At 39.6% G+C, this 14,973-nt stretch overlaps 1 protein-coding gene across 2 annotated transcripts in view; it reads right to left on the bottom strand.

The window, feature by feature from the left end:
• Positions 1-11,676: 11,676 nt before the first annotated feature.
• The window catches only part of MTX3 (metaxin 3), a 31,131-nt gene continuing 27,834 nt past the window's right edge, over positions 11,677-14,973 (bottom strand). The window contains exons 8-9 of one of the 2 annotated variants that reach the window (XM_073680192.1): positions 14,139-14,227; positions 11,677-11,931 (exon numbers count right to left, since the gene is read on the bottom strand). In XM_073680192.1, coding sequence (XP_073536293.1) covers positions 11,821-11,931; positions 14,139-14,227 — 200 coding nt within the window. In that variant the 3' untranslated portion in view covers positions 11,677-11,820. The remainder of the gene's footprint in view (positions 11,932-14,138; positions 14,228-14,973) is intronic. The other variant, XM_073680193.1, reaches the window with a different exon arrangement.

Here is a 14,973-nt window from a genome sequence, read left to right on the forward strand (position 1 = left end):
GATCCTGAAAAACGCACCAAAACCTGAATTTTTGATGCACCTTCTTTCCTGCCAAGAGATCAGATTTTGCTGCAGAAAAAAACCCTCAAAGTGTGAACATAGCTTAAGTCCAATCAGGCACAGAATAATTGGAAATGATCAGTTTCCCTCTGGTGCTACTATATCACACTAGAGGGAAAAAAGAACAGATGGCTCTGTAAATGCGAACGAGGCTTCACCCAGTGCCTGGTTTATGCTGCATATAGGTCGCCCAGCATGAACCTCCTGGCAGGTTATGTTTAAGGGGATGTTTCATGTTCTTTTCAGGAGCCCACCACTTCCCTGTCTCCTGGCTTCACACTTGCTAAGGGCTGGTGCGCTACTGCTTCTTTGACCATTTGGACCAGTTACATTATTGTACCATTGGCTTGAGCTGAGTGCTTTATAATGCTATAAGCAGAGGCTGCTTTCCGGTGTAGCATCAGAGGAGCACAATGGCACTGCAGCTGGCCGGATCAGGAGCTAACAGTGCACTCCAGCAGTCCTGCCCAGCTTTGGTGCAGTGCTTACAAGCTCAGTAGAAAAGAGTTTGGCAAGCACTGCACATGTTCGGCCAATGTTGTTACACTGCAGCAGTGGCCGGTAACTTGGCCAATGAGCAGAACAGAGAGGATTATTAATGACAAGTAAATTTCAAAATTTGAAATTTTACCCATTATGAGAATAACCCTTTAAAAGGAACCTGTCAGCCAAAGTAGGAGCAGCATGAATCGTAGACCAGCTAAGTTATTGCGTTATTAGACATGTACTGTTTATTGTGACACACCATGGCATTTCAGAGAAACATACTTGAAAGTGCCAGTCAGAGGTCCGGTGACTAGTCACAGAGGCATGTTCCCACCAGGTTCTCTCCTCCCAGTTTACCTAGATTGACACGAGTTTCCTATGTGACTTGTCAGTTTAGGTGAGCAGAGTAGTGTCAACATTTTAAAGAAGGTTTTCTCTGAAACGCCATAGTGAATATAAAAAGTCTACGCACCCCTGTTAAAATGCAATGTTTTTGTCCTGTAAAAAATCCTACCAAGAAGAAAAATTTCCCACATTTAGGTTATGTTCACATGTTCAGTATTTGCAGCAAAAATATCTGGGGCAAATACTGGAGTGGTTGCAGGAAGAACGATGGGTAAAATCACACGTTTCAGTGCGTTATGGAGGTGGGGTTTTTTACATTCATTTCGATGGATGAAAAACACTGTAAAAACACTGACATGCTGTAGATTTGAAACTGCTTCAAATCTGGCACAAAAATTAAGCGGCATGTGCACGAGATTTCAGAAATCTCATTCACTTGGTTGGTACAGTGAAACGCTGTGTTTTTTCAAGGGAAAATGCTGCAAAAATGCAACATATCCTAAATGTCACCTATATTCTGTACCATTCAGTTGAAAAATAAACTGAAATATTTTCGGGTGGAAAAAGAAAAATAACAAATAATGTGATTGCATTATGCACACCCTTAAACTAATACTTGTTGAAGTGCCCTTTGAATTTATGACAGCATTCAGCCATTTTGGGTAGGAGTCTATCAGCATGGCACATCTAGAATTTGCAATCTTTGCCCACTCTACCTTGTAGTAGCTCTCCAAATCTGTCAGATTGTGAGGGCATCTCATGTAAATAGCGTCCGCTCCAGGTCAACCCACAGATTTTCTATTGGATTCCGGTGTGGGCTCTGGCTGGTACATTCCATTCTCTTGTTGATTTGCAGGTATGCTTAGGGTTGTTGTAATACTGAAAGGTGAAATTTATCCTCATCTTTAGCTTTTTAGAAGAGGCCAGAAGGTTTTGTTGCAAAATTGTCTGATATTTGTAACTGTTTATAAATCCCTCTACTTCAACTAAAGCCCCAGTTCCAGCTGTCGAAAAAACACATCCAATGCATAATACGCTGTCTCCACCATGCTTTACTGTGGGTATGCTGTTCTTTTGGTGATGTGCGGTGTTGGATTTGCGCAAAACATACCTTTTGGAATTATGGCCAAAAAGTTCAACCATAGTCTTATCAGACCAAGCCACATCCCAGTGTTGAGGAGAGCCATATGATCAAATACTTAATTAACCTCAAGACATAGGAGATTGAGAGAAAAGACCCATAAAGTGTATTATTTCACCTTACATAAGCTTGTTTAGATCAAAAGATGGCTGCCATTTCCTGTTTCATCACACCATGCTCTGTTATGCAAGATGGCAACTGGACCTATGACTACATCCTGTTGTACATGTGGCAAAGGTGGAGACTTTATTTATGACTACATTCTGTCGTACAAGGAAGTTCCAAGAGGAAGCTGAGTTCTATAGAAGAACTAACCAATCGCAGAGCGACACATCGCTTGGAGACACCCACCCTGATAACCTCATGGACCACACCCTCTGATGACCTCATGGACCAACCCACCCTAATGACCTCATTGACCATGCCCCCTGATGACCTCATGGACCAACCCACCCTTATGACCTCATGGATCTGCCCATGGACTAACCAATCAATACATCTGGTTACTCCCATTCTGGGGCTAACCGAGCCCATATAGAGAGTTTATATAAATCTATGTTCAAGTTGAATAAAGGACACTTGGAGCTGTGCCATAACTGATCAAGGAGAGCTTACATCCGACTGTGTGTGTGTCTGATGTTATTCTTTCTTGCATGCACTTGATCATATCCATTAGGCCAGGAGCAGGCAACTAGTGAACATATCAAACTGTTCACCCTAACACCAGGACCAGCCACCATATGAGCTCACAAAGGGGAGGTATGTGGACATGACTTTTGTTTAAGAAAAAGAAATGCTGAATTATAATCAATGCTAGTCCTTGGAGATAAGTTCGCTATAGTTCTGTACCGTTTCCAAAAACAAAGAGCTCACCTTCATAAGAGTCAGTTATTCTTTTGACATCAGGTTTAGTACATTTCTTTTGTTTATCCTTTTGATGTAAGTGTACACTGACTAGCAAAAGGGTAACAATGTTTTGAACTTTTGGCTTTCAGGCTTCATATCTCATTATTCACTACTGCTTCTAACATGAGACTACCATCATTTTATAGACAATCATCTTGGCTATCTCATACATAAATTTGACTTGCAACTATTTAGCATATGATTAGTTATGCAGATTTTTGTCATGTCACTGCATTGTTACTGTTTTGCTCCTAAAAATCTAAATTTTAATTTTTATTATTTTGTTAGTATTTTGTAAATCCACCTTTAGCTTTCAACACTGTCTGAATCCTTCTGAGCATGCTCTCAATCAGATTCAAGCATGACTCGACTGAAATCTGATTCCAGGTCTCTTCTACACGTTCCTACAGTTGGTGCACACTGGTCAACTCACTTGGGTATGAATACAGCTTTTTCTTCAACTTTACCCACGTGTTCTATTGGGTTGAGGTCTGGGGACTGTGGGGACTAATCCAGCACCTTAACTTCACTGTCACTGAAACATTTCTTCGCCAATCTTGACATATGCTTCAGGACGTTCTCCTGCTATAACACTATGTCGTCCTTTTCATACCCATATTACTCAAGTGTATGAAGGAACTCGTCTTGTAGGATACTCACATATAGCTCAGCATTGAGACCACCATCAATCCTGGTCAAGTATACAATGCCTTAGGCTGTGAAACAACCCCATATCAGTAGAAAAGAAAAAAAGAAGTTGAAGCTGGTAGTACAAAGCGCTAGGATGTCAAAATGAGGGACAAACAGTCCATGAGCTAAAATTAAAAAATAAGCCAAAGCAGCTCACCAGTAACCCCAAAGGGGTGAAATGTGGAAAATGCAAAAGGTAAAAGCTGGTGATAAGAAGCACTAAGGCATATAAAATTCAGCAATTACTACCTTTAACTACCTTTAATAAAGTCCTTGTAAAAACACAACGTGTTTCGATGGCATGCAAGCCGTCTTCATGAGGTGATACAAGGAAATGACCTCAGGAATGGTATATAGGATCAAAAAACAAAACGATTGGACCGCTCATTAATAACATAATAACAATCAGTAATTTAACCCCCTAATATTGTCTGCAAGCCAGCGTGTGAAAACACAAACCAGCATATAGAATACCATGAATCATATATTTCACAAAAAAAACAAGAACATTTTTATTTAAAAAATAATAATTGAAAAATAAAAGTATATATGCATACACATATACAAGACTATTATGCGTCACTCACCCAGGATCCATCTATCTCCATTTTTTTGGAATATAATAAGCTTATCAAGAAAGCTCATACTGCGGGTCTTTTGAATAAAAGAGAAAAAAATTTTTTAGACATTGCTCAGTATAGAATGCCTTTTTTTTTAATTTCCTCCCCAAACTCCATAAAGACTCCAAAACCCCTCCCGGTCGTCCCATTATATCCGGTATAAGTTCGATTACCTGCAATCTGTCCCACTGCGTGGATTTATTTTTACAGAAATATGTAGTAATGAGTTGAAAGCCATACCCCCCAAATTGGGTAGTCTTCTTCTAACTCTTAATGTATCGGCATTGTATAGCAACATTTCCCACGAATTGGGCCTCAAGGCAGTAGGGTCTTATCTTGAATCAGACGATTTGTTACCTGTGCAACAGAGGGATTTTCTTCTGTCTGCCATAGCTTTCATTTTGGATAACAACGTGTTTTCGTTTGAGGGATCCAGCTACCGCCAGTTGAGGGGCTGCGCAATGGGGACGAGATTTGCACCCAGCTACGCTAATCTCTTTATGGGTGCTTTTGAATCCATCTTCATTGCGCAGTCCCTCACAGCGGGTTCCCACATTACCCTCTACAGACGATACATAGACAATCTCATTTTTTTGTGGGATGGCACTGAGGAAGAGGCCACTCTTTTTGTCGAGGAACTCAATAGAAATCATTGGGGCCTGACCTTCACGGCTTCTTCATCTTTTTTAGCCATCCAGTTTCTAGACCTGTTAATTCAAACAGATGATGCAGGGGGGCTGTTCACATTGACCTTTTTTAAATCCGGTAATGTGAAGTTATTTGCGATTCGACAGCGGACATCTCCCAAGCTGGATTCGTAATGTTCCTTGCGGTCAGTATTGGCGAATCCGTAAAAATTGCACACGTGATCGTGATATTTGTAGAGAATCCCATACATTAAAAAAGAGGTTCCTTGCAAAAGGTTACCCGAAAAAACTTTTATGGGATGCATTTAATAAAACAAAATCACTAACACAGGATTCCTGTGTAAATAAGGTTTTGGATTCCAGGTCATCTGTTTGTAAATCTAGTGATCTAGCGAAATGGAGTTTGATAACCACATATTGCCAGCCCCGTCTGATTATTCCTAAGTTATTGCGTAAATATTGGTATATTTTGAAGGCAGATCCATTTCTCTCAGATGTTCTCCCAGATAAACCAATGGTAATATATAGGAAGAATAAGTGTTTACGAAATTTGGTAGCCCCCAGTAACACAACCTGTAAGAAAATAGTAACACACATTGAGGATTCTAGTGATGTGGGCTGTTAACAATGCTGTACCTCTAGGTGCTTGTGTTGCCATAGTATTATCAATGGGACTTTGAGTTTCACATCTAGAACCACAGGTGAACGCTTTTTCATCAAACATAGGTTGTCATGCCAATCCACCTATGTGGTTTATTTGTTGGAGTGCTCGTGCGGTCTTCAGTATGTGGGCCGCACGGTACAGACCATGCATGCCCGTTTAAACAAGCACAGACAGAATATTAGAAATGGGTATCAATTGCATAGTTTATCAAGGCATTTTAATATTGTGCATCAGAGGGACCCTAGTCAAATGACCCTTACAATTATTGATCATATAGATGAAAGTATGCAAAATTGTTTGGGCAATCTTATTAAGAAAGCTTCTGGATTTTTTAAATTGCGCACATTAGCGCCGGAAGGACATAATCTTACTATTGAGAATATAATGAAATGAGCTTTATAATAGCTTATTTTAGCGTATACAATTAAATGCATCTTTTAACATTTTTTACATCTATTAATTTTAAATTAAATATACATGCATGTGCACGAATGTGTTTATGTGTGTGCATGTATGTATATGTGTATGCATATATACTTTTATTTTTCAATTATTATTTTTTAAATAAAAATGTTTTTTTTTTGTGAAATATGATTCATGGTATCCTATATGCTGGTTTGTGTTTTCACACGCTGGCTTGCAGACAATATTAGGAGGTTAAATTACTGATTGTTATTATGTCATTAATGAGCGGTCCAATCGTTTTGTTTTTTGATCCTATATAACATTCCTGAGGTCATTTCCTTGTATCACCTGATGAAGACTGCTTGCATGTTGTCGAAACGCGTTGTTTTTACAAGGGCTTTATTAAAGGTAGGAATTGCTGAATTTTATATGCCTTAGCGCTTCTTAACCCCATATCATTAGGTTTCCTATACCAAACTCGACAGTTCCTTCAATTTCTCGATTAGCCCCTTTTTCCCTTGTTTCTTCTAGACCCATCAGAGCCTAGTCTGTTGACTTTCATCTTATTGCTCCAAATCACCTGTTTCCAATCTTCTACTGTCCACTTTTAGTACTTTTTTGAAAACTCGAGCCGACGCTTCTTATGACAATATTGAAGTCGAGGCTTCATCATCTTTTTTTGGGTCACCATTCCAGACTTGTGTAACGTGCAACGCACGGTGCTTGCATGGACATCTGTGATCTCACTATTAGGAAGCATACGAGCCACCTCAACTGGCATGTTTGTCGCACCAGAACTGATATACCTTGTGATGAACCGACTAGTTGACTCCAATATTTTGCCTATATGTCCACCTCTTGGCTTTTGAATAGATGGATGGATTTCATTTTGTATTCTTCCAACTGTAATGGCACTCACATAATGCAGTTTGCAATTTTCTTGGCCGAGAGACTGCTATCGATGAGTTGGATGATGCTGTTCCTCTTTTCATGGGAAATCTTCATGGCTGCTTCTCGATTTAATTTGTAGTATACAGTAAGAATTTTTTTTCCACCACGAGGAGCAAAACAGTAACAATGCAGTGACATGACAAGAATCTGTATAACTAATCATATGCTAAATAGTTGCAAGTCAAATTTATGCATGAGATAGCCAAGATGATGGTCTATAAAATGATGGTAGTCTCACATTCAAAGCTGTAGTGGATGGTGAAATATGGAGCCTGAAAGTCAAAAGTTCAAAACATTGTTACCCTTTTTGTGTTCACTGTATTGTTTTGTTCCCATCTTATAACATCTTTTGTATATTTTTATAAACACTGCCTACTTTTCGGATTAAATATATAAAATGTAATAGCTTTGTTCCTCTTGCTATATAATCCGCATCCCTGAAGCCTTGTGAGGCTGTATGTTACGAGAAATGGGTGTCCAATCAGCCTGCATAAACAATTGGTGGTGGCAGCTAGCTTTCGAGCTTATCGTGGAACTTGTCATGCTATACGTCTCTTCCATCAGTCGTCAGCCAATTGTGTAATTGTCCTGATGATTGGAGGCAGCGGAGTGCTGGTTCGTCACTACCTGAAGATAGCGGGGGAATATCTGCAGGATTCCCTGGTTGTTATCCTTGACAATTGGTGGCAGCAGTGAGATATCTGTGAGATTTCCCAGCTTTTATCCTTGACATACTAAAATATATGACGTTCCATAAAAGAATAAAAATGTCTCTGGAATAACTGAATAACGTTCTAAAAGGTCAAGGGCATAGTTTAAATGCATCTGAAGACCTGAAAGGTTCCCTTTAAACATAACTTTATGATATAGTTACCGTTTGCACCACTATCATGTGTTTTTTGGTTTAAAGAGGTTGTGCAGTCACAACACACTAAGGTCGGTGGGGTTGAATAAGATCAGTAATTCAAGTGATGTGTCACTTACTAGGCTTAATTATTAATAATAATAATAAATGTAAAACAAAAAAAATCTGAAAAAAACCTAGACAAAATTAAAACCATCTGTCACATGAAATAGACATCTTTAATTTCAGCCATCTAAAAAAAGGCACTAAGAAAAATTAGGGCATCAAAAATAGTATGGGGAAGAAACAGAAATAACCTTTGAACAGCCTGTGAGCTAGTGGACACGGCTGTGTGCTATGGACCTTTATGCCCTTTTGTGAAGCACCATATTCACAGAGTCATGACATATACACACGTGGTCAAAATTGTTGGTACCCCTCGTTTAATGAAAGAAAAACCCATAATGATCACAGAAATAACTTGAATATGACAAAAGTAATAATAAATTAAAAATCTATGAAAATGAACAAATGAAAGTCAGACATTGCTTTTCAACACTGCTTCCACAGAATTTAAAAAAAAATTAAACTCATGAAATAGGCCTGGACAGAAATGATAGTACTCCTGAAAATAATGTGACACAGGTGTCTACAATCTTGTAATCAGTCAGTTGGCCTGTATATAGGGCTACAGATACTCATTGTGCTGTTTGGTGACATGGTGTGTACCACACTCAACATGGACCAGAGGAAGCAAAGGAAAGAGTTGTCTCAGGAGATTAGAAAGAAAATTATAGACAAGCATGTTAAAGATAAAGGTTATAAGACCATCTCCAAGCAGCTTGATGTTCCTGTGACTACAGTTGCACATATTATTCAGAAATTTAAGATCCATGGGACTGTAGCCAACCTCCCTGGTCATGGCCGCAGGAGGAAATTTGATGACAAATCAAAGAGACGGATAATATGAATGGTAACAAAAGAGCCTATGATAACTTCTAAAGAGATTAAAGGTGAACTTCAAGCTCAAGGAACATCAGTGTCAGACCGCACCATCCGTCATTGTTTGATCCAAAGTGGACTTCATGGGAGACGACTAGTGTTGAGCGAGTATGTTCTGTTCCGAGTATGCTCGGACCGAGCTCCGAGTATTTACAGCTGCTCGGTGATATGTTTGAATCGCTCCCGTGTGCATGATTTGCAACTGTTTGACAGCTTTATTACATGTGAGGAATGTGTAAGAAACAGACATTCCTCACATGTAGTAAAACTGTCAAACAGTCGCAAATCATGCACACGGGAGTGATTCAAACATATCACCGAGCAGCCGTAAATACTCGGAGCTCGGCCCGAGCATACTCTGCGAAAGGGTTAATAGAACATACTCGCTCAACACTAGAGACGACCAAGGAAAACACCATTGTTGAAAAAAAAATCATAAAAAAGCCAGACTGGAATTTGCCAAACTACATGTTGACAAACCACAAAGCTTCTGGGAGAATGTCCTATGGACAGATGAGACAAAAATGGAAGTTTTTGGCAAGGAACATCAGCTATATGTTCACAGACGGAAAAATGAAGCATATCCAGAAAAGAACACTGTCCCTACTGTGAAACATGGAGGAGGCTCTGTTATGTTCTGGGGCTGCTTTGCTGCATCTGGCACAGGGTGTCTTGAATCTGTGCAGAGTACAATGAAATCTCAAGACTATCAAGGTATTCTAGAGATAAATGTGCTGCCCAGTGTCAGAAAGCTTGGTCTCAGTCACAGGTCATGGGTCTTGCAACAGGATAATGACCCAAAACACACAGCTAAAAACACCCAAGAATGGCTAAGAGGAAAACATTGGACTATTCTGAAGTGGCCTTCTATGAGCCCTGACCTAAATCCTATTGAGCATCTTTGGAAAGAGCTGAAACATGCCTTCTGGAAAAGGCAACCTTCAAACACGAGACAACTGGAGCAGTCATGAGGAGTGGGCCAAAATACCTGTCGAGAGGTGCAGAAGTCACATTGACAGTTACAGGAATCGTTTGATTGCAATGATTGCCTCAAAAGGTTGTTCAACAAAATATTAAGTTAAGAGTACCATCATTTCTGTCCAGGCCTATTTCATGAGTTTAATTTTTTTTAAATTCTGTGGAAGCAGGGTTGAAAAGCAATGTCTGACTTTCATTTGTTCATTTTCAAAGATTTTTAATTTATTATTACTTTTGTCAGATTCAAGTTATTTCTGTGACCATTGTGGGTTTTTCTTTCATTAAACAAGGGGTACCAACAATTTTGACTACGTGTGTATAAAGCATTTGGAAATGGGTACATATTGTTCAGCAAAATCCAATATTAAAAATCACTTCTTTATTTAAGTACAATCTGTATTTTTTGAGCCATATAGTGATCCACCAACATGTTTCAAACACTACAAGTGTTCTTATTAAGAAACATGTAGAGTTCGAAAAGTATTGGTGAATCACTAAATGGCTCAAAAAATATGAGTGGTGTTAATTGTACTCATATAAAGAAGTGATTTGTAATCTTGGATTTAGCTGGACAATATCTACTATTTTTTAAAGGGAATCTGTCAGCAAGTTTTTGCTACCTCATCTGAGAGCAGCATAATATAGGTAAGGAGAAGGTGAATCCAACTATGTATCACTTAGATTACTGGGTTCAGCCGTTATGACACAATCAGAGCTTTTAAATTTAGAATGAAGCAGAGCTGAGAAAGCTAACCCCGCCCCCACCAGGCTCTCAATGTACAAAGTCCATATACAGTGAGCTGCCTATCACAGGGGCGTTATCTGTTTTTTTTTTAGGTTGGATTTTATTACATGACATATTGTTCCATTTGGCCAAGAACTAGAACTATTAGCAAGAGCAATCACAATTTGCTGAAGTTTTGCAGCAAATACAGGTGCAGCATATATAATGTGTTTTAACTATACGTGCCCTGAATCTGCAATCAACTGACACGTACATGCCATTTGAAAACCTACCCAAACTTATAGTTTAAAAGAACGAATGCTTGAAAAAACAGACAAACAAAAACAATATAACCTAAATTACAGCTGAAAAGTTCAATAACAGTAAACCTATGCATAAATATAGTATACTGCAAAATATAATATATCACCCACCCTTCCCCCCGAACAATCTTTACCTAGAATATGCAATATTAAAATAGTTATACATTATCATTCGTTGCTGTATATATATATTAATTTAGCAAAATATGCATATGACGAACATCATTGTTATACTAACCCCATGCACAAAACTCTTTTTCTAAAAGAATAAACTATATCGGAGATACTGTATAGAATACCGTATAGAATAAGACATTCAGTCGTATCATGTAGTTACAGTATATAAGAAATGCTTAATAAACTATGTCATTACAAAATAATCTCGTAGTTTCCCATGGGAATGCCATAAAAAAAATCCAGATTATCAAAAAGGGATAATTGTGTCAAAGGGACTGTAGACACCTAGTCAACTTTCATTCCCATAGGTCTGTACTTATATTTACACCTGGGGCAGTATATAACATTGCACAGCAGTATTCTAGTAACGGATATATTCTGAGCCCTTCTAAATTACCAGAATTACTGTACTATGTAGGGGTTGTGATGGTCTAAGCATGACAGGTTTCTCCAGTTTCTCACATCTTTTAACAGGGTTCTCATGCCGGCAAATATATATTTTTGAGCATCAGGCTAAAAACTGGATAACCTGTTGAAAGAAAGCCATTATTGAGAAATAAATCATTTTCTTTTTCTTAAAAATTCATGGAAACTCTTTGCGAATACTGAAAGCAGACATAGTCAGCTTGTAACACAGAGGTTGGCTTCTTATGGCTGTCCGGCAGTTGGATATGGCGCCTTACTACTATGTTTCCAAAGTAAAATATGCTATATTGGTAGAAATGGGGCGATCTGTGATCAGTTTATTGCACTTCGTAAAAGGATTTTGGAAAAAAAAAAGCAGGTTTCACAATGGTCACAAGGCAGAGCGGACGTAACACTGAGTTCCTGACTGTAACTGGGAAGCATGGGATCGTTCATGGAGTGAGCAGCTGGCTGGAATGGCGAGGTTCAGCAGACGCTGAGGGTTGTAATGTTGTCATGGTCTTTGGAAGGTTCTGAGGGCTCCGCCGGAGATTGTTATCCATCTGCAACAAGTAAACACAACTGTGTTGTCTACAAGTGTACATAAAGTATAATATCACCCAGAAGAGTGTACCCTCCCTCAAACAGAACAGATGCCTTACATAGGACTGCCACTGCAATAGCCTTTTGTATTAAGGATATAATATTTGCAGCAACCATTTTATTGCATGATGGAGGTTAGAGGTCCAGTTCCAGACATAAACGAGAGTCAGTTGACCATATACACAATTTAATCGGAGCTCATTTAAAGGCCCAATCACATAAGCAGACACAAACCATATGGAATAGAATGATAGAACGATTTCATTTTGTCGGCAGCTCTTCCACTGTTTTCATGCCGTTATAAAAGATCCATTGAGCCGATAAACGAGCCTTCTGGAGGCATGTTTACATGGGATGATCACCAAGAACAAGCTGACCAGTCACATTATTTGTGTATCGGTTGAACCCGCTGATTTTGGCAGTGCAGTCCAACCTTCTAATGTGTATGGGGTCCTCCTGACTCTCCCCCGATAGCAGATGTCCAGGAAGATGGGGAGTGGGCAGTTGGATTTCAAGTGCCCGATCCTTTTATTCTCGGTGAGATAAGCTGATGCCAGAGAAGTCTGACCCCTCTTCCTATGGAGAAGACATGCATGCTTGTATATGAGGGGCTCGGGAGGGATAGCTGTTCAGGTGAAAGCTATCTTATATGTATGGCCAGCCTTAAAAGTGTGAGAACCCTTCGAAAAACCTTAGTATCTCCGTTTCCAGGACCACAGTAAAATGCACGTGTCGACTGTAGTTACAGCCATATATTTGGGTATGTGCGATGTGTTCCTGTAACATGTGGTCATCAGAAATTCATGCCTTTCAGCCCAGAAAATGAGTTTGTAGTCGCATAGACATTGTTTATGGATACCTTCCCTGCAATGACATCAGCTACATAAAATATACAAAGGTTTTTATTTTTTATTTTTTTTCATTTTTAGCCACTGAAGTCAGGATAATTGAGAAAATAAGGTCTTGCTTTTCAATCATTGGAAAATCTGACTTGTCTCAAGGCAAAATATAATCAAGAAGGAATGCTACAGAGGTATAAAGCAAGCTTTGTCTGCACAGTTCAGGGGCGATTCACTCATATCACCAATTGTATGTACACAAGGACGCATGATTTGCTTTCCTGGATCCTTTGTTTTAGCATTTTTTGATAGGGCGATGAATAATAGGGTTTCACACTGTGCCAGTATATGTTGTGTCTATTTAACACCTACTTTATTCCCAGAAATATGAAACTATTTTCCAGATGACCACCCAGAGGGAATTGTGACTAAAGTACAATTGCATTAGCAGATGTGGGCTATTCAGTTCTCCAGAAACATTATCCTTCAGGAATCATCTTACTGCATCTTGTTTTCTCAAGATAGGTTTCTCAAAGGTCAAGATCTGTAGCACTTGAGGTTAAAGATCATTTACCCCTGAAAAAAATTTCTCGCCTTCTGTCACATTGGTATCAGTTTTGTACAGCTGTTCATTCCTTATAATTTACATCATAGCCCATATAGGGGGCGTCATTGGGATTTCTTTGCCATTATTAAAAATTTGCCCATTACTTTAAAGAAATTAAAGCGGTTGTGCACTACTTTTACATTGATGCCTTATCCTTGGGATAGGTCATCAATATCTGATCAGTCCGTCACCCCCGCCAATCAGCTGTTATCGGTGTCGGCCACCGCTGGCCGGAAATGCTTACTTGCGGAGCTGGCCGTCTACTTGTAGTGGCTGGGGCTTATAACTGCACATCAATAGGAGGTGGATGTGCAGTACCCCGCGGGGGCCACTACAAGTAGACGGCCAGTTCTGCAAGTAAGCACTTACGGCCGGCGGCCGCCAACACCGATAATAGCTGATAGGTGGGGGTGCCAGGTGTCGAATCCCGGCTGATCAGACATTGATGACCTATCCCAATGATAGGGCATGAATGTAAAAGTAGTGGATAACCTCTTTAAAGCAGCACTCTTTAAATAATTTTAACAAGAGATAAATTGCTTGTTTTTATAATTTTACCCAATTATGATGAGACTCAATGTTACCCACAGTCTTGTGGATGCTTGTTTGACGTAGTGGATATTTGAAAAGTTCACTGACAAACATATTCTTACATGTAAGAAATTTTTCTGGCAAGAAATGGGTTACAACAAGGTATAGAAAGAAGAAAGCAGGTTATGACCTTTTCTATTAGGTTGGACTCCTTATTTACAAGCTGTGTGAGTTTCTGTAAGTTTGCATCTATAGGTTCCTGGCCAGCAGGAGAAGTTCCTACAGACAGCAAGAAGAGACGGAGGTGAAAACACAAGATGCACAGGGTTAGTATGGACAACAAATCGCTCAGAAGACACCAACAAGTAAAAGAAAAGCAATGTCTAAAGAGGAGGAAAATGTGCTGGGAATGTTAACAAGAACTGCAGCAATGTGAGGTTTTCAGCACATACTTTCAAACCGCTTAACATTTGTTATCAAGTGACCAAAACTTGGCTGAAGGAACCAGCAGAGCATCTGCGGTCTGAAATTTCAAGTGCAAATTTTAAGATTCCAGCTTTGCATAGCAAACTAATCCTCAGCATAGTAAGATCCGAGTCTTCTCCACTGCTCCTGGCGTCTGTTATTGTCTGCAGCGCTGTCGTCATGTCAGCTCAGTGGCACTGGCCGAGCTGAAGACAAAAGCCACTCAGATCCTCCGAGTTCACTGATTAGCTGCAGCGCTGTTGATGTGATGTCAGAGCTGCAGACAATAACAAACACCAGAGCAGTGATGGAGACTCCGCACTAGACCCAGAGAGGGTTTGTACAGCACAGATTGTATTTTTAAAACAAACTGCAGCTGGGGAACAGGGGTTTTCAGAAGCCATTAAACTCCATTTAAGGGCCATGTAGATAGATGGTCCAATAATTGGGAAACATGCTGGCAATCACTCAATGAATGAGCAAAGCTCTCGTTCGTCGGGTGAGATGATTTGTATCAGGCACATTGTCCTGTGCAATAATGACATGTGCTGCGGATAACA

Source organism: Phyllobates terribilis, unplaced genomic scaffold, assembly GCF_046119375.1.
Source record: "Phyllobates terribilis strain yellow unplaced genomic scaffold, ASM4611937v1 Scaffold_1__5_contigs__length_1240528914, whole genome shotgun sequence".
Lineage (NCBI taxonomy): Eukaryota > Metazoa > Chordata > Amphibia > Anura > Dendrobatidae > Phyllobates > Phyllobates terribilis.